The sequence below is a fragment of the Osmerus mordax genome, chromosome 20, assembly GCF_038355195.1.
Source record: "Osmerus mordax isolate fOsmMor3 chromosome 20, fOsmMor3.pri, whole genome shotgun sequence".
Lineage (NCBI taxonomy): Eukaryota > Metazoa > Chordata > Actinopteri > Osmeriformes > Osmeridae > Osmerus > Osmerus mordax.
Window position 1 is genome coordinate 4522701 of NC_090069.1, and position 19093 is coordinate 4541793.

Here is a 19093-nt window from a genome sequence, read left to right on the forward strand (position 1 = left end):
TCATGATACTGTGTATTGTATGTGTGCTGTTGAATTGGCCTTGCATGCTCTACTTGCGTAGTGATGTCAGAGACAGGATTAGTCAGGATACAGACACACACTCACAGGATGCTTTTTCTGTGTTTTTATTTTCCTTTGGGGTGATTGTGTGCCTTTGTTAGGCATGCATTATTTTGTGTTTTACTGCTGTACAACCTATTGTCCCAGCGTGTGGGGACAAATCAAGTTCCACTTACAACTTGAAAAAGTATCAAAACGCTTGTACAATATTGTTTATTACAAAAAACGGATATATAACAATACATTGTGGAAGAAAACAATAATTTGATGCACGAAAACTGCAGAGCAAATGCATTCATATGTAAATGAGCCCCTTGGATTACAATAGGAAATCACATCGGTCTCAGTAGGCTACGCTACAAAGGAATCATCTATGTGGAAACAGACTAAAAAATACATCTCTCCGGACGTGACTATTAATAACCAGACACTGGAAAGAACAATACGGCATTCAGATAGTTCACATACCATGTCTTACCACTTGGGCAAGACAATGGCCCATATGCGTCCGACAGTCACAACATTATACACTAGGCATAAACAAAATGTCTATATAATAACTGGGAAAATGAACATCATTTAGAAGAATCTAAATCATGCAAAAATCACAGTTGAGGCAACACTTAAGTTGATTCGGTATGTCCACAAATACCAATGTGACCCATTACTTTCTGGTTCACATCGGAGAGATTTGGTCCGATCTTTGCGCACAAGTCCACTTTATCGGCCTACACATAATGTTTTTTATCAAATTCACCGTTGGAAGTGACGCTTTTAGTGGGAGCATATTTGATGGGGTAGGCGCCCCTCACATTCTCAGGACAGGAGCAACACAGCAAGGTTCCCCCGAGCAGGAGCAGGGCCGTTGCAGCCCAGCCGATGTAGATCGAGGCTCCAATCTCTCTTTTCATGGACGGTGGCACCGCAGGGTCGTAAAAGTCGACTATGATTCGGTTGGCCATCCAGCAGAGAGGAGCCAGGGAAAATAGCCCACTGATGATGTAGATCACACCACCAGCGTTAACAACCTTGGCTTTTACCGATTCGGTTGTGAGGCAGTTGGTACACTGGGCACCTGCAATCGTTACTGTCAGCCCGGCAGCCCCTAACACGGCCGAGATCACGGTGAGGGCTCGCGCCGTCTGCAGGTCTTGGGTGAGGGCAAGAACGGAATCGTGCGTCTTGCACTGCATCTGTCCTGTGCTTTGCACCACGCAAGACATCCAGAGACCGTCCCAGATGGTCTGAGCGACGAGAATGTTTGACTCAATGAACGCAGTCACCTTCCACATGGGAAGACCACATGCGACCATCCCCAGTAATGATCCAGCGACGCAAAACCCCAGGCCCAGATACTCCAGACACGCCGAAAGCATGGCTTAGATTTGATGTCAACTTCTTCAGATTACGAATTTGTGTTAGTAAGAATATCAATAGGGCTATATCTTCTACAATATAAAGTTCAAATGTATAGTTGGGAGATCTATAATTGTCTAATAAAAAAAAGGTACAAATGTCTCCGCCCGGACACAACTTACTGTGCCGACTAACCGAATCGACTGGCTACGACTGGGTATCAGACTTCACGTTTATCAGACCAGAGAGCACTAGACTGACTCCACAGTTTCACACACATGTCAAAACAAAGCTGAAACTATGAACCAATAAGCGCCAGGCGCGTCTCTGGCTCAGCCAATGAGGAGTTCGAGGAGAGGCAGAGAGCGGCACATTGGCAGCCATGAGCAGCAGCAGTGATTAAATCACTGACTAGTTTTTTTTTGCGGTAATAAGAAGGAATTAATTGACAAGTGACCTAGAAGAAACTGTAAGAAAGAGGTATTTGGCACAGTGGTAGGTACAAAGAGTTCTATCGTGGAGTATATAAGGAATATTTAAGTTTATTAATTTATTAATATTTATTTACATTTATTAAATGTAGATTGTAGAATGGTTGAGGGGCAGTTCTATGGGCATATGTGAAGCCCTCTGTGACATGCTTGCGTGTAAAAAGGGCTATACAAATACATTTGATTTGATTTGATTTAGATAAATAACGGTGTGTTTTCTCTGTTTCACTCTAGAGTCGAAAAGGTTCGATACCTCCCAATAATGAAGCGATTTACAGCAATCCATCAGCCGGTTTTATGAAGTTACTATATGGCCAATAAGAAACCTCTCAAACACACACACACACAAACACACTCATAAACACATGCACACACAGGATAAACTGCAGTGCAACGGATAGCGAATCAGGTTGTGTTGTTGAAATGTCCCTTTAACTCTGTCCCATTTATCCAATTTTTGAATAGACAAACTAACAGGACTAAGATCAGACCACGTTTAAGTTTGAAAAGTAATCATCCCTTTGGCGAATGTGAAACCAAACTGCTGGATGGGTACTCCAAAGGGAGGGGAATGGCGTGTGCGCGTGTGCACGTTGAGGGCCACTCAACAGTGTTTACTCGAAAGAAAAGTGATGCATGCTGATAATAATTTGGGCCACTCCTAATTCCTCAATTAGCACGTGGGAGCATTCCTGTGGAAGTCTCAAGCAGTACATCCCTCTTCCACCAGTAGACCCCATCTCCTTAGAGGGCCGTTGGGTTGAACGGCTGGAAGGTACCCAGAGGGGGGGGGGGTTCCACCCCTCACACTGGCTTGTTTCAATGCAGCCATGTCCAGCAAACATAAAAAGGGCGGAGGGAAATGGCTCATAAATTCTGTTCGCTAAACAGAGAGGCTTTGACGTTCATGGTGACGGAGACATGAAGAGAGAAAAAACTGTTTCTCAAGACCAGAGAAGAGAGAGACCAGGGTACTGGTCTCTGGGGGGGGGGGGACATCCCGTTTTCGATTCTCTTTTTGCAATTTTTTTTGCCTTTCACTTTCGCTATGATTGTTATCCGATGGGTTGTATTCAATGACATGTAACAACATGTATTTTATAGAAGTGTCGGCTGTCAACATGCTGACGAAAAGCACATTTCTTAATGAAAACACAATCAACCATCATCCTTTCGGAAAGTATCGTTATCGGACAGAATGTGTTGGATCGCTTAAACCAAGAGCCTAAACACCACCGAGACAATAGTCAATAGATTTCAACTCTGATTTGTGTGAGGTGGGGATGGGGAGGTGGGTCTTGACCAGGTGTTTCCTCTTCAGCCATGGTATGTGTGACTGAGCGTGCTTCCACCGACACACACACACGTAGCGTTCAAGTGGCAGGTGCTTGTAAGCCCAGTGGACTGGCATCTATTCTGGAGGGTGGTGTATGGGTTGGAAGCTACACCCATGTAGGTAGTCAGGTGGCTGAGTGGTTAGGGAAGTGGGCTAGTATCTGAAGGTCGCCAGTTCGATTCCCGGCCGAGCCACATGACGTTGTGTCCTTGGGCAAGGCACTTCACCCTACTTGCCTCGGGGGAGAATGTCCCTGTAGTTACTGTAAGTCGCTCTGGATAAGAGCGTCTGCTAAATGACAAAATGTAAATGTCATTTTCAAGGCTGTGAACTTGCCGGCCAGGGAGGGGAGAGGGGGGAAATATTGTCAAGCGGTAGAGATGATAAATTCCTTGTCTGTGCAAACTTTCATGGCGATTGAAACCCTTTCTGATTTCTGATGATGAAAGCGTCAATTCTGAGCTTTGAATGTTGATGTACATCTCTGAATCTAACCCTGGTCTTTGCCTAACTTGACCTCAACGCCCAAACACTATGAACTGCTCCTGTGAAATCAGCTTTCCTGTGATTGCTTTTGGTCCTTTTGCCTCGATTCTCTCGTGTGTTCGGTCAGGGGTGGCTCAGTCATAATTGAAAGGAGTGAAGCGAGGTGGTGGTTGGGGTGGGGGTGTTGGTGGGGGGGGGGGGGGGGGGACTGAAAGGAAGGAGAATTGCTAGGATGTCCTGTCTCTTATCATTTCCCTGTCCTGGCCATTGTTCTCTGTGAACCCCCTCCCCCTCCCCAACGCATTTCTTCTCCACGTCAACTCTTTATTATTCTCATACTGAAACACCAGCTACTGTATGGTGCTGCCACTCGCTTCTTGTGTTTGATGCCTTCCTGAGGCTTCTTTTCTCTGAGTCAGCACAACCTCTGGCCACAGGTGACCCCGCAGTAAACATATCGACGTCGCAAAGATTGTCAGAGCTGGGGGAGACAACATGATATATTCCTGTTGGCTATTAGGTGGGTAGACTACCAGGGAATATGGTTTGATGTCCTCGTGTGTCATCATGCTGTGCCGTGATAACCGGCCTGCTGCAGTCACTCAGGGTGAGGGGGTTCTGGCCATAGCTGGACATGATGAGTCATGTTGTAGGAGATGTGATGTGTCACCCCTCACTTTAGGGTAATTTTGGTTTTAGGGGCCTTAACTGATTGGATCTTCTGATGTCTCACTAATCCAATTAACTTGCCCAACCTTGCTGCCCAACTGTGCGGCCCCTGGCCTCTGTCCCCTGTCCTCTCCTTGTGACTCCTCCACACCTCCTCAGCTGGTGTGGGTCCCGCTTGTGGAAGCGCAGAGAGTGTGTACTGTAGGCCGAGGGTAGGACAGGGGAGAGGAGGCCACAGTTCAGGATTGAGACGCTGCCAGGGCCTCTCTGTGTTTATGATGGTGAAGCCAGCTGGGGTCACACTGTCTCTCTCCTCAGGGTTTATCTTACTGGAGACAGACGGGACACATTGTTTACATTGCTGTGTATTTATAGGTGTTTTTTTCAGGCTGTTTTTTGCTGTTGATGGTATCAGCTGGACAAGTGTTGTGACTCATCTTGATAAGATGACCTTGCCCAACTGCCAAAGCAAAGTCGGGTGGCACAGTTCTGGACAGTGGTGGACATTGGACCTGCCCGTTCCTAACTTAAATCCGAACTTTATCTCGTCATCCTAAATCCTAGAGTGGATTAGTTTTTCTTATTCTGGTCTGAATGGACACATTTGAGTGAGTCAGCTCTCTTAGTGAGTCTTGATTGTCAAATAACTCTTCTGGTCTCCTTGTGTTGTTTTTACATGTGCTTGTTTTGATTTCCGGGACCATTTCTGCCTTATCTCTACATCAGCCCATTTCCTCCTTGGAACAACACTATTTCCTGTTGTCATTAAGAGCAATCAGGGAGATAACAGAGTGACTTCAAGACGGTCTTTCTCTCGCCCTCTTACTTCTCGGCCTGTCTCTTTCTCTCTGTCATTTAGCAAGATAAAACATCCCACAGTATACATACTGTACACTCCCATTCTGAAAACAAGATGCAAAAGGTTCGTATTTGCCGAATGTCGTGAAAAGAACAACACGCCGCTACTTCTCTCCTTTCTATCAGTCCGCGCTCGAAAAAATAACGTTTTTCCAGCTTTGCCCGCCCACTGTCTTCTCCCTCAATTGTTTTTTTCGCGGAGGGGAAAAGGAGAAACAGCTTGTTCAGAACAATACGGTGTTCCTTCTGTGATTTAGCGTTCTCTATAGGGAGCCACACTGGAGTCCATGTGATGGGCCATTGTGTGGGTGTGGACTTCCAACCAGTGGCCTTCTCTCATTTCCTGGCTGAAGTCATCATGTGACCCGGTGCGACACCTCTGTGTGTGGGGGATCAACAGGCAGGCCACACTCAAATTCACACTCAGGTCAGAGTGTGTCCAGCAGACCCACACTCGTACACACACGTCCACACACGCTTACTCCATGCTGTGATATAAACCATGACATCTAAACAAGACATTTAGTCAAACGAGTCCAATTAGATTGTACTCTGTGTCTCGGGGAATGTGAAATATCCTTGTTAGTTCAGAAGATCCACCTCCAGTTCTTTGCTGCTATGTACTACTGGACAAGCAAAAGCGTGCTAGTAGCTCGTCGATGTCATGCGCTGACCGTGAAAGCAAACTGAGCCATGTGCTCCAGCATTGTTGCTTCTGGCTGAAGTCCATGCTTCCTTCATTACACTGAGGTCACATCCACCTCCTGGTCATTAGCAGATCTGAGAGAACAATAACTGCTGGCCTTGTAAGAATATGAAAGGAAATCATGGAGGACTCGACCTGGATTGATCACGTCGGTAAAAACGTTCAGTGTAATGGTTATGTGGTATCGTTAACCAACGAATTATGATTGTTGCATTGCTCTGGAAATGTATTGGTGCGACTGAAAGAATGTTCCGGAACCCCCCTTAGGGGTGAAGCAGAGGTTTAGATTGGATAAGATAAGAGTCAGCAGGTGAAATCCAGTAGAAGAAAGTAGAAAGGAAGATGTTGATCCCAGACATGTCCGTTTGAGTCGAGAACGTTGTCCCTCCTGAGCTGAACACTGGATATCCATGAGGCTAAAGTCATGATGGAGACATGAGAAAACAGTGTCGCTGTGGCCTGGGGGGAGTGTGGTCGCCAATGTTTGGGTGGCCTGTGTGTGTGTGTGTGTGGGGGGGGGGGGGGGGGGGGGATTGCAGCTGGGAACTCATTGTCAGAACCTGTACTTACGCTGGTGTGAAAGCAGAGGAAACGAGTCGGTCATGGCCACCCTGACTTAGTCCTGTGTTCCCATCATTGTTCCCTTGCCATCCCTTCCCCTCCGCAGGTATGTGTCAGCCCTGCAGGATGTGGGCTCTGCTCACTCTCTCTCTCTCTCTTTCGTGCCCTCCCCTCCCCCCCCCCCCTCACTCTTTCTTGCTCTCGTTCCCCTCCCTCTCTCTATCTTCCTCTCACTCACTCTTCCTTTTTGTCTCAGTCATCTGGTAGCTCTCTCCTTTTATTGGTTGCTCTTGAATGTCATGTAATTGCCACGGTGTTCCTCTCTAGGTAGGGCCTTTACAATGGACCTCACAGAACTCCTACATGAGTGCCACACAGGACACAGCTGATAAACGACCGACCCGTTTCTCTGTTGATGTCGGCAAAGCGATGGCTCCATTGTTTGCTCGAGAAAATGTCGTCTGTGAACCTTGTTTCATGTTCCTCCACGACTGTAGAGGTATATACATCATTTACATTTGCCAATAACCAAGGCACAGCGAACACCATGCTGCCATATGAGGCGTCAAAGGGTTTAGAGACTCAGCAGTTTGCTAACAGAGTTCCCAATAAACTGTTATTGTAATTTACACATTTTCTTCCAAAACGCAGACTAATTTCCCAGCAGGCTATCTATATTTAGATGTGTGGGGGAATGTGTGAGAGCACCAGTCACCATCACCATTGCAGGACCACACTGCTTAGTGGGGCCTAATGGAGGACTGTGACGGCTTTGATGTTTTAGATAAACGTGCTGTGGTTCCCTGGGGAGCGGGAAGGGGAAAAGACAGACTGAACATTGACTGACATGGTTTAGATAAAATACCTTCTTGTCAGCAGGTTTCCTATGGTATAGCAGCCCTTCGTTGAGGCTGCACAGTGTAGACACGCAAACCCAACATATAGGACAGAGAATGCCAAGGCAGACATTCCTTCTCGAGGTGCCATGTCCAACTTATACGATTCAAACACCCTAGGGTCCAAAACAACCCGCCTGTTTTAAAGTGACATAAGGCTGCCACCTTGTGGGGCTATCAGGGACGACACTCCAACTCCTCCACAACATTTTCAGAATCTGCTCTTATTTTGATATTTTTCTGCATTATATAAAAAAGATAGATCGTTAGCGTAGAATTTCATTTGGCCATATCTTACAATGCATTATAGTTTACACAGCAATAATTTATAAATTATGTGAAATTGCTCGTGTACGACACATTCAACTGGAGCGCGCAACTACGTGAACGAATCCAGCTGTTTTCCGGCGGCCAAGATGACGACCAGCACGAGGTACAAGAGCCGAACGCTCAAATCAGGTAAGGAATGTTTGCAGCATACTTAATCAATTATCAATCAATTATTTTCACTTCATTCTACTGTTCTCTCTTGCACCCGTCTTGGCTTCATCTTTCACTGGATCATTCCATCGCGGATACTACTCAGGAGATGATATAGAGGTAAGCATTTATGAAGCACGTTCAATGAAAAAAAAGAAAGAGAGAGATCATTTGAGAATTCAGTCAACGTAACCTAATTTGTCGGTGTGATTTATTTTCATATGATCTGTGTATGAACAGACGTGGTTAGTAAACAAGCTGGGCTTCGTTTGGAAGAAATTGAACGAGATTCACGGCGTACATTTAGCAACATTTTCCAATCCGCCTATAACCGGTGTGTGACCCAAATTACGATGGTGTTCTTGCCTGTTTTAATTTCTGCTCATCCAACTGCGAGTTACCGAGTTGCTATTGTGTTGCCTGGTGTGCGCGCGTCCAGTGGTTGTATGTTCAAGCTGCGCGCGGATCACAGGCATAGGCGCTTGTTGGCCCAGGTAACACCCCTGCAATACAATGAAAGGTGTGTGAGGAGGATATACAGTTATTCGTCTCATAATTTATGTCATCATGTTTCGAAAGTTTTACAGTCGATGAATGTCCTTTCTCCACCCATTCTTGAACCATATCTCAGAGGGCTCCCCTACAGCCACTCTCCAGCATAGCTTTACTGGTCTATGGAAAGAGGTTTAGACAGTTCCCCATTAATTAATGGCGCAAGTGGGCGTAATGTCTGAACAACAAATTTGTCAAACCCAATCCTCCTAGCTGTCTCCATAGCAACTCCAGTCCATCTCAGCTCTGTTTGGGAGATTTTAAGGAGTATTCTTTCTGGTCTCTGTGCCTTCTTGAAGCAGGCCTACTCATGGATGATTATGCCACACTCCCCCCACACACAAAACGACCCCCCCCCAAACACACACACAGGCACATGCGCATTGATCTGTGCTCATATCCTGCAAAACAATTTACACTTCTACATAACTCACAGGCACATTGGATGCTCCTTGTGTTGGTATTGGTCCCAAGATCTCAGTAGAGAGCACTCAACTGGAAGAAATGCAAACCAATGAGGTGGACCAAGTAACACACACACACACACGAATAACGAGTCTTAAGTCCTTGGGAGGGATGCTCTGTGGACCATGAGCTTGTATGCGACAGTATGTTAAATGCAGTAGCTCTCCCCTCCCCCCACTGGTTGTTCTGTGGACATCCTCAGGGCAAGCTCCCTCTCCCAGAATACCCCTCTGCCTGCTGCCTCAATAAAACATGAAGGGAATTATGGGAATGCCCTACTAACATGGCAGCCGTGTAGCCTTCCGGAGCTGTGCGATACCGAGGGAAGCTGTGAGGTCTGTGAGACCTTGCACCGATTTATCATGTGTGTGACTTGCTTCTGTGTCTCTGGGTACTCGAGGAGAAGGAGTACGTTGGCTTCGCAACCCTCCCCAACCAGGTGCACAGGAAGTCTGTGAAGAAAGGATTTGACTTCACCCTCATGGTTGCAGGTGAGAGGGCCGAGCTGTGAAGGGGAGGCAATAAAAACACTATTTATGAGCAGGACGTATTCTGAATTGTGAATAGTGAGAAAATGACTTGTGTTTACGATTGTTCTTCAGGGGAGTCCGGCCTTGGTAAATCCACTCTGGTGAACAGCCTGTTTCTAACGGACTTGCACAAGGACAGGAAACTGCTCAACGCTGAGGGTGAGGCAACAATAACTGTCAGAAGTCACAGTTGTATCCCTTTTAACGTGAGGCAGTGTTGCTTCAGGTAATAAAAAGAGAGTATATGGAGCATGCTAATACGCAAATTCACGACCGGTTAGCGATACGCTCTCACCAGGGTTTTCTGTGTGCGTGTCTTGCTCTAGAGCGTATCAGCCAGACAGTGGAGATCACTAAGTACACCGTTGATATCGAGGAGAAGGGCGTCAAGCTGAAGCTAACTATTGTAGACACACCTGGCTTCGGAGATGCCGTCAACAATACTGAGTGGTATGTGACTGTGGAATTGCCCGTCAATGCAGAAAACTCGATGATACTTTAATGGTTTTTCACGACTGATTGGTTATATGTTTGCAGCTGGAGACCCATCACAGACTACATCGATCAGCAGTTTGAGCAGTACTTCAGAGACGAGAGCGGACTGAACAGGAAGAACATCCAGGATAGCCGGGTCCACTGTTGTCTCTACTTTATACCCCCCTTTGGACATGGGTAAGACGAGCTCTCACGCAGGCACGCTCACACAGACGCACACGCACACTGATGCGCACGCGCGCTCAAAGCACGCACGCGCCCTCACGCTGAGCTGGCGACCGTCTGCAGGCTGCGTCCTGTCGACGTGGAGTTCATGAAGGCACTGCAGGACAAGGTCAACGTGGTCCCGCTCATCTCCAAAGCGGACTGCCTCACGCCCACCGAGATCCGGAAGCTGAAAGACCGGGTAAGGCCAGAGACGACGAGTAGCGGAGACGAACCCGCGGTCGGGGGGTGGGGGGGGTTCTCCGAGGATCCCGTAGCGTCCAGATTGACTGTAAACTGCCTCCAGGTGTCTCCTTCACCTTTCCACCTCCCTCCCTCCCTCCCCCTCCCTCCTTGTCCGTTCAGCTGAGGGAGGAGATAGACAAGCTGGGGATCAAGGTCTACCAGTTCCCCGACTGTGAGTCCGATGAAGAGGAGGACTTCAAGCAGAGAGACAGAGAGCTGAAGGTGTGTGCCTCCTGCAGCCGGGCGTCACACAGACCTCCAAGTCGCATCACTCCCCTATCCTCCCTCCAACAAAACAACGTGTGTGTGTGTTTTAGGAGAGCACTCCTTTTGCCGTGATCGGCAGCAATACTGTGGTGGAGGCCAGAGGTCAGAGAGTGCGAGGAAGGCTTTACCCATGGGGCATTGTGGAGGGTAGGACCACCCCCCCCCCCCCCCCCCCCCCCCCCCGTTCTGCTCCACACTGCTCTAAGAGGGTTCCAGTGATCTCCCAAATATTAGTTTCCAGTATTCTGTTTTGGATTAATCCTAATGTTTACGCTACTGTGTGTGTGTGTGTGTGTGTTTGTCTAGTGGAGAACCAGTCCCACTGTGACTTTGTCAAGCTGAGGACCATGCTAATCAGAACGCACATGCATGACCTGAAGGACATCACCTGCGACTGTCACTATGAAAACTACAGAGCCCAGTGCATCCAGATCATGACCAGGTAGATGCAGTGTGTGTGTGTGCGTGCGTGCGTGTGTTTAGGGATCAGAATCAGAATCTGGTTTATTCGTCATGTAGGTTTACACAAACACTGAATTTACTGTTGCAGGAAAGTGAAAACAATAAACATATACGGATCTTAAATTAAAAGCACAATAGTCTAACTAATTCTAAGAATTAAACAATCTATATATATATATATATCTATATATATATATCTATATATATATATATCTATATATATATATATCTATATATAGATATATCTATATATAGATATATAGATATATAGATATATAGATATATAGATATAGATATAGATATAGATATAGATATAGATATAGATATAGATATAGATATATATAGATATAGATATTCTTCTTATATATGTGCCCATTCATATCTATTATGGGCAGCATAGTGCAAAAGAGATCGAGGTGGCTTGTGCGTAGTGCAATAGGTGTTGGACTTAAAATAGATAATAGTTAAATGTCTGTGGGAGTCCTTGGCCTTGTTGAAGAGGCCAGTTACTGTCTTTGTCTACTCATTGTCTTTTAAATCTGCAGTAGAACTCGTTCAGGTCGTTGGCCAGGCGGGAGTCGTTAGTGGAGTGGGGGGCTCTGGGCTGGTAGTTGGTGATCTACCTGAGCCCTCCAGACAGAAGCAGAGTTGTTTTAGTCTCTCTTTTGACTACAGTCGTTTAGCCTCTCTCACCGCCTTGCTAAACCTGTCTCTATCCCCACTCCTAAACGCTTGATTACTGTGTGTGTGTTTTTATGTAGAAGGCTCACCTTCTTTTGTGTGTGGGTGTTTAGTGCTCAGTCCTGTATTGTGTGTGTAAATATTTGTGTTCAGGGCAGACCCGGTCTTAAGTGTGTGTGTCTTTTGGGCTCACTCCTGTCGTGTGTGTGTGTGTGTGTGTGTGTGTGTGTTGCAGTAAGATGAATGCTGTCAACCGTGTTGAGAGCCCGATCCCCATCTTGCCCCTGTCTACTCCGGACGTGGAGACGGAGAAGCTGATCAAGATGAAGGATGAAGAGGTACGAGAAACACTGTTCCAGCCCCAAGCTGATACTGTACAGCTTAGTGGTTTCTGTGGGTGTGCCACTCTCTCATCTTCTCTCTCACTCTCATCCTCTCTCTTTCTCTCTCATCCCCCCCCTCTCTCTCTCTCTCTCTCTCTCTCATTCTCTCTCTCTGATTCTCTCTCTCTCATCCCCTCTCTCTCACTCTCTCCCTCTCATTCTCTCTCTCTCTCTCTCTCTCTCTCATCCCCTCTCTCTCATTCTCTTTCTCTCTCTCATCCCCTCTCTCATTCTCTCTCTCATCCTCTCTCTCCCTCCCTCCTCCCTGTAGTTGAGAAGGATGCAGCAGATGCTACAGAAGATGCAGCAGCAAATGCACGAGCAAGACCTGTGATGCGTCCACTTCCTCGGCCTCACGCCCAACCACTGTTTACGTGGGCGGAGCTCCACAGGGCCCATGCAACACGACCTGCCATGTATCAATTCATCTCCACCAGGATGTCGGCGAGTTGACATTGTCTCCGATGGCCTGGGATAACAGGCTTGGTTTCCTAAGAACAAATAAATAATGTGCATGTCACCTGTTTTCGGTAGAAAAAAACCCACAGGATAAATCCAGCACAGAACACGGTCAACAGCTATGGGGGGTTTTATTTTTTTTCAACAAGCTTTTCTGTTGGATCCAGTCTTTAGCCAAGCTTTGTAGTATCTTTGTAGATTGCACTTTGTTACCTTTACACATCAGTTGTTGTTAGATTTACTGAAGGGAAAGTGGTTTGTCATTCATGTAGATTTGAGTACTTCCTATGCACTATTTGACCTACTAAGTCCCACAGTGAGCTTGTTTATTTATTGTATAGTTAATTTATTCTCTTTTTGTCTGTTTATTCCATGGTGTTAGCCTGTGTGTGTGTGTGATGAACATGGTTGTGTGTGAGAGAGACAGAGACAAAAAAAAGGGTGTATTTGTGTCAGCAAAAATTGTGTCATTTTTTTGACCAGCAGAATAGAAGCCAAAGTGATGACAATTAAGTTATACAGGCATTGTCTCTTTAACGTTCAAAGACTGCCTCTGAGGTTGACTATTGGTTTATGAAGCGTTGCACCACAATCAATAATCTTACAATTTGTTGCAGACAAACCAGTGATGGAATCTCATATGTTATTGGCCAGCTACCAGACATTAGCATGGCATGCTTATGAGTATTGTACATGGATGTGAGGTTATTTTGTCTGTTAATTCAAATATTGTCAGCATGTTGTTCACACAGTCGAGGTTACAGACAGTGACTCACAATGCTCATCAATAATAAAACCAATGTTGTGACACTTTTACATCACAGGCTGGATGTCCTTCATTGATTGTGAAATCACCTAACTCCATGTCGTGGTACAACATCACGTGTGCATTTTTAAAGCTTGTAAAAGTTTTACGGTCCTGGGGCTGGTGGAGGCAGGTATTGGAAATCCGCGCATGCCCAAAGTCTGGCATTTAATAGGAGCCTTTGGTGTTTTACAGTAAACTCATGGATCTCATGATTTCGAATAGGACTAAGCTGAATGGGCTTGTTATGGAACATCTGTCTTTGTATAGCACGTCATCCACTATGCTTCCGCGTAACAAAACCTTGCTGACTAAACAGTAGTGGGGTAGCTACAGAAGATCAATTGCAGAACTACTCTCAAGTGCCGTTTGACAGGATACTTCAGTGTAATAGGTTTTACTCTTCACTCGATAGCATCAGCGCACCGTGTTTTATCTTCTTTATTGAGGCAAATCGGACAATGGAGAGAGGTGAATGGAACGAGGATGAAGGCTCGTCCCACCAAAACAAATTGTTTAAACAATTTCAAGCTAAAACCAGGCTTAATCTCAGCCTTAATCTTGGCTCAAGAGAGACAGGAGAGAAAAAGGAGAGGGGGATGTGGATGTTTAAGAGAAAGAAAAAGAGACATGTTTTGGACAGAGTGATCTCCTTGTCTCAACCCGACCTGCTCTGCTCCGCTCCTGTGGGTCTTGACGGAGAGGAGTCGCCCCTCTGCGGCAAAGTGAACCCCAGCTCCGGCTACAGCCGCAACATTAGTCAAGCAGGCGCCGAAAGAATGCAGTCCGACGCACAGACACCCATCAGCAGCATGGAGAGTAAGACGCCCACGGTGGCTTATCTGGTACAGTCCCACCACAAGAGCTCCTCTCTTGGTTCGGCGTGTTTGGAGCGGCTGAGTGATGAACCGGCCGCCAGGAACCAGGCTGTAGCACTGGAAGAAGATGATCAGCTGCAGGTAAGGATCTTAAAATATTGCACTCATCGGCTGCATTTCATGAAACATGTCGATGTAATAAGTCGCGAAAATGGACTGAAACGAGGGAGGCATTTCAGCACAACAGATGCAGTTTTTTTAATCAGAATACTCTTTTCCTACTGTTGCCGATAAATCAGTCATTTACGACAAGGTGCACCAGGTGCTTTGATCTAGGTACGTCGAGGTACATCTTTTATAGCATAGATGATAAAATTTGTTTTAGATATGTCAACATGAAACAGGATATTAAATCTTGGTCACATTGTCCGAAGAGCGCTGAAATGGACCCTGGTCTAGAGGTAAGAATCCTGATGTAATAGCGTACCCGAGGACGTTAGTCAACCTGTTGAGGTCAGGTTGAAAGTTCACTCTAACCCTAACTCGATGCACGGAGAATCCCTGTGGTCGGTAGGGAGACACTCAACTACTCCTATCCTGTAACGAATGAGGCATTTTGTCTCCATTTTTGGGGGAAATCTTTGTGACAACAGCCACACAGTTAGGTCTTTAGGAGTTTTCCGCAAAAGTAAAAAAAAAAAAAAAAAAAAAAAAAAGCTTGTGCCTACACTGATTTTGTAAATGTATTATGTAGGCCTATACATGGACAGACGTGGAGCATGTGATATGGCAACGATTCTACAGCGGTACTGTGCGATGTCAATCTAAGAGAGATTGGAGAGAGCGATGCTCGTTTTACTGCAAAACTGGGCAAACTGAAAGTCTGGCATTCCAGTCTGGTATGAGAACACCAAGGGGCCCACCTGCCTGCTCCAACCTGCACAGTTCAATTACACCACTGTTTGGAACAAGGGACTCCGCTTCTCCGGTGTCACGCTTGGGCTGTCTGCAAACCCAGCTTCCGTAGGGAGGGTCGTGTTGTGTTTACGAGTCTTTCCCCCTTATTCCCTAGCCAATCGCACCTTGTTTTCCAACAAACATGTTTGTGTGTGCCAGTTAGATTCTCATGTGTCTTGTGTGTGGTTGGGATTCTCTTTAAAGGGCACGCCACAATTTCTATGGTTTTGAAACCCCTTCTGACTAACTAGAACGGAGTCAAATCGACTTCATGACGTTTGTGGTGTCTATGGATGTATGTGCTTGTACATTTACATTTAGTCATTTAGCAGACGCTCTTATCCAGAGCGACTTACAGTAAGTACAGGGACATTCCCCCGAGGCAAGTAGGGTGAAGTGCCTTGCCCAAGGACACAACGTCAGTTGGCATGACCGGGAATCGAACTGGTAACCTTCGGATTACTAGCCCGATTCCCTCACCGCTCAGCCACCTGACTCCGTTTGTAGAGTAAACCCCTTGTATGTATTGGTTGTTATTCCAGTTTGTTGTTTTTTACAGTCTTTCTTGTTCCATCCACTTGCATTGCTTATAAAACCAACAAATATCCCATAAATCTCTTGAATGTCCCATATTTGAAGGTGGGTTACATACTCAGAAGAATCAGCATGTCTAGGGCATACCAAAAGTGTCTACGTCAAAGTCTAGCCAAAGGTCTAATGCAAGCCTCGCTCCGTGGCTCACCGGACTAATGTCCGGACCAGGCTGAGACCTCACTGCGGCAGACTGGGTTCGAATCTGGCCCAGGTCCTTTACCGCATGTCATCCCCTCTCTTTCTCCCTACATTTCCTGTCTCCCCCCAAAAACTGAAATGCTACCAAAAATATTGTCTGGGGCAAGCCAACTGTTACAGTATGAGACTCACACATAGTTAACTTCAGTCAATTTGCTCCAGCTGCAACATGGGAAGGTTTCTAACTTTTAAACTGCGTATCACTGTGAGGAGTTAGTCATATATAACTCCCCAGCTTTCAGGAGACACCTTTTACTACTATTGATCTTTTGGGGGCAGGTTTAATTAAAGTTCAAGCACTCTGGTTCAGGAAGGTAATGGGTTATTGGAAATATGACAGTATCATAAACTCATAAAAAGTGATGTGTGGAAGTAAGGTCCATTGGGACTAATGTAAAATCATGCTCAATCCTCAGTTCCCTGATGCTAAAGATGTAACAGGACTGTTTTTATGAAAGTCTGTACTGTGAAATATTCAAGTTACGGTGGCCGACATGTGCAAACGCGCTGCAAATTAAGAAAACACATGCAAATAGACAACACAAGCAAATTAAGAAAACATCTTCATGAATTTGACAACACATGCGCAGCATTCAGCAAACGCGCTGCAAATACACACAACACAACCAAATACTACATAAACGCGCTGCAAATACATAAACGCGTTGCAAAAACGAAAGCACGCAAACCAAAAACGCCGCAAATACATAAACGCGTTGCAAAAACGAAAGCACGCAAACCAAAAACGCTGCATCCAGTTTTCACAACGGAAGTTGACCAGGCCTCTAGGGGGAGCGCTAAGTGTATGGGCTCAAAACGGGGCCAAAAGTATTGCAAATGCGTATAGGACAATCCACAAATGTAAAACGTGTTCCGCAAATGTAAAACGTGTTCCGCAAATGATGCTTTATGGCACCAATTTTACGCAATCCCCTTGAAAATGTCTTGCAAATATGTAGTTAGAAAAAAACTGAAAGGCAAATCAAAATGTGATTGTTTGTGGACAGTTAATCACATTTGTGGATGTTGATTTAACTTTAATTTGTGGAAAGCAATTTACATTTGCGGAACATGTTTTACATTTGCGAAACACGTTTTACATTTGCGGAACACATTTTACATTTGTGGAACACGTTTTACATTTGTGGATTGTCCTATACGCATTTGCAATACTTTTGGCCCCGTTTTGAGCCCATATAAGTGGAACAGCTTGATTTTCGGCCCCACGGAGCGAAAGAGAGAGAGCATATGAGAAGTTTGGACCATCATCGAAGTAAAGATTTTGGTCCCATTTCCAAAACAAACTTCTCATGTGTTCTCTCTTGCTCCGTGGGGCCGAAAATCAAGCTGTTCCATTTAGTGCTCCCCCTAGAGGCCTGGTCAACTTCCGTTGTGAAAACTGGATGCAGTGTTTTTGGTTTGCGTGCTTTCGTTTTTGCAACGCGTTTATGTATTTGCAGCGCGTTTATGTATTTGGTTGTGTTGTGTGTATTTGCAACTCGTTTGCTGAATGCTGCTTATGTGTTGTCAAATTCATGAACATGTTTTCTTAATTTGCTTTTGTCTATTTGCATGTGTTTTCTTAATTTGCAGCGCGTTTGCACATGTCGGCCACCGTATCAAGTCTACCAATGAGAATAATATTCTAGTGAAGTGGATGAGGAGGCAGATTGCACAGATCGGACATGAGTGTGTATGTGTGTGTAAGCATATTTGGTACATGCTTAGGCAGCACATAAACAGTCACTGTTATAACCAGCACTTCCTGTGATAATGATGACTATCTCTGTTGTGCGTGTGTGTGTGTGCATATGTGTGTGTGGTTGTGGTGCTTACCGTATCCACAGGCCAAGTTTACAAAGTTCCAAGAAGCAGGACCTAGGTTTCACATAATTTTACTGAACTCGCAACTTTTCACACAACATGCCGATGTATTTTGACCCGGGCAGTAGGGAAAAGCAAAGGTTCGAGTCGTCTGAACAATTTTCCCATTCAGGGGTACATTTGCATAGACTCTGCAAACATTGTCACAACCTGGGCGACGGAGTTAGTGTGAAAGCCGAGAGTCCGTAATAGGAGAAGAACTGATCGCACGCGTCATTTCCACAACACAGTGGAAATTCCAAACACAGAAAAATTAACTTCATGTTCGTGTTCATGGTTGTTTAGGCCTTTGCAACCGTCAATAAAGAGGTGTCCACTGGAGAGATTACAGCGGCGACCAATCGCGTCCCTCCTTCACCTGTTCGGCTCCTCCCCCCTCGGTTTAGCCACTCCACACTCCTCTAAGCTCCTCAGGCTGTTTACCTGGCCTTCTATCCCCCCTCCCGCTCGTTCTGACTGCCTCTCCCTATGTCTCGGTCTCCTGGTGCCTTCAGACTGCCGCTCTGCCTCTCTCTCCTTCGTCCGTTCTCTCTCACCCGCCGCCTCCCCCTCGCTCTCTCTTGATGACGGAGGGGTTGGCCGCGGAGACCCGGCTGGCGTTTCGAGTGTTACTCAGCTCCGCGGCTCAGAATGAGTCGTCTCCCCTGGCGTCGACGTGCGGACGGCTGCTATCGGTGAGCCCTGACCCCCCTGACCCCCCCCACCCCCAACCCAGGCCTCTTGGGCTCCCCCACATCCCTCTACCTGTCTTCAGAGTCGAGATGTTGACGTCATGTGGAGATTGCGAGGACTGCTCGTCCTTCGCTTGTCCTGGATATTTATAGAATCTATGAGGTTCAGAATGTCCTAGATGACCAGTGGTTCTCACCATTTAGAATCTAGATCGAGTTTGCAATGTTGTGGTATAACTCCGAACAAAATAAACTTTTCGCTAGCCTCCGATACTAAAACTGAGTCTGAGATCTTGGTTAGGGAAAGTGTTGTTCCTGATCCCCGCACCATTGTTTGTTTTGTGTCGGAATTGATTATCTCCATCGAACAAGCCTCTGGTGCTGGTTCTCACACTCATTATTCCTGACAGGGTGTTTGTGTGTGTGTGTGTGTGTGTGTGTGGGGGGGGGGGGGCTGTTGAGAGGGAGGGCGGCGAGCGGGGTGGGGGTGTAGGCGTGCAGCATCACCCTCTTACTAATATAT

The 19093-nt window shown here is 46.1% G+C and overlaps 3 protein-coding genes across 3 annotated transcripts in view; 2 read left to right on the forward strand and 1 right to left on the reverse strand.

Annotated features, from left to right (window-relative positions):
* Positions 1–115: 115 nt before the first annotated feature.
* Positions 116–1648, reverse strand: cldn5b (claudin 5b). Its single transcript, XM_067257909.1, has one exon. It carries the CDS (start codon positions 1434–1436, stop codon positions 789–791), a length of 648 nt encoding a protein of 215 aa, XP_067114010.1. The 5' UTR covers positions 1437–1648; the 3' UTR covers positions 116–788.
* Positions 1649–7835: 6187 nt separating this feature from the next.
* Positions 7836–13459, forward strand: septin5b (septin 5b). The gene is made up of 12 exons (XM_067257900.1): positions 7836–7878; positions 8006–8019; positions 9317–9407; positions 9519–9605; positions 9773–9896; positions 9984–10118; positions 10230–10347; positions 10512–10613; positions 10709–10805; positions 10965–11100; positions 12037–12139; positions 12456–13459. The coding sequence occupies exons 1-12, from the start codon at positions 7836–7838 to the stop codon at positions 12516–12518; spliced, it is 1113 nt and encodes a 370-aa protein (XP_067114001.1). The 3' UTR covers positions 12519–13459.
* A 594-nt stretch (positions 13460–14053) lies between these two features.
* Positions 14054–19093, forward strand: part of mctp1b (multiple C2 domains, transmembrane 1b) — an 8752-nt gene continuing 3712 nt past the window's right edge. The window contains exons 1-2 of the mRNA XM_067258711.1: positions 14054–14407; positions 18394–18554. Of these exons, the coding sequence (XP_067114812.1) occupies positions 14054–14407; positions 18394–18554 (515 nt within the window). The remainder of the gene's footprint in view (positions 14408–18393; positions 18555–19093) is intronic.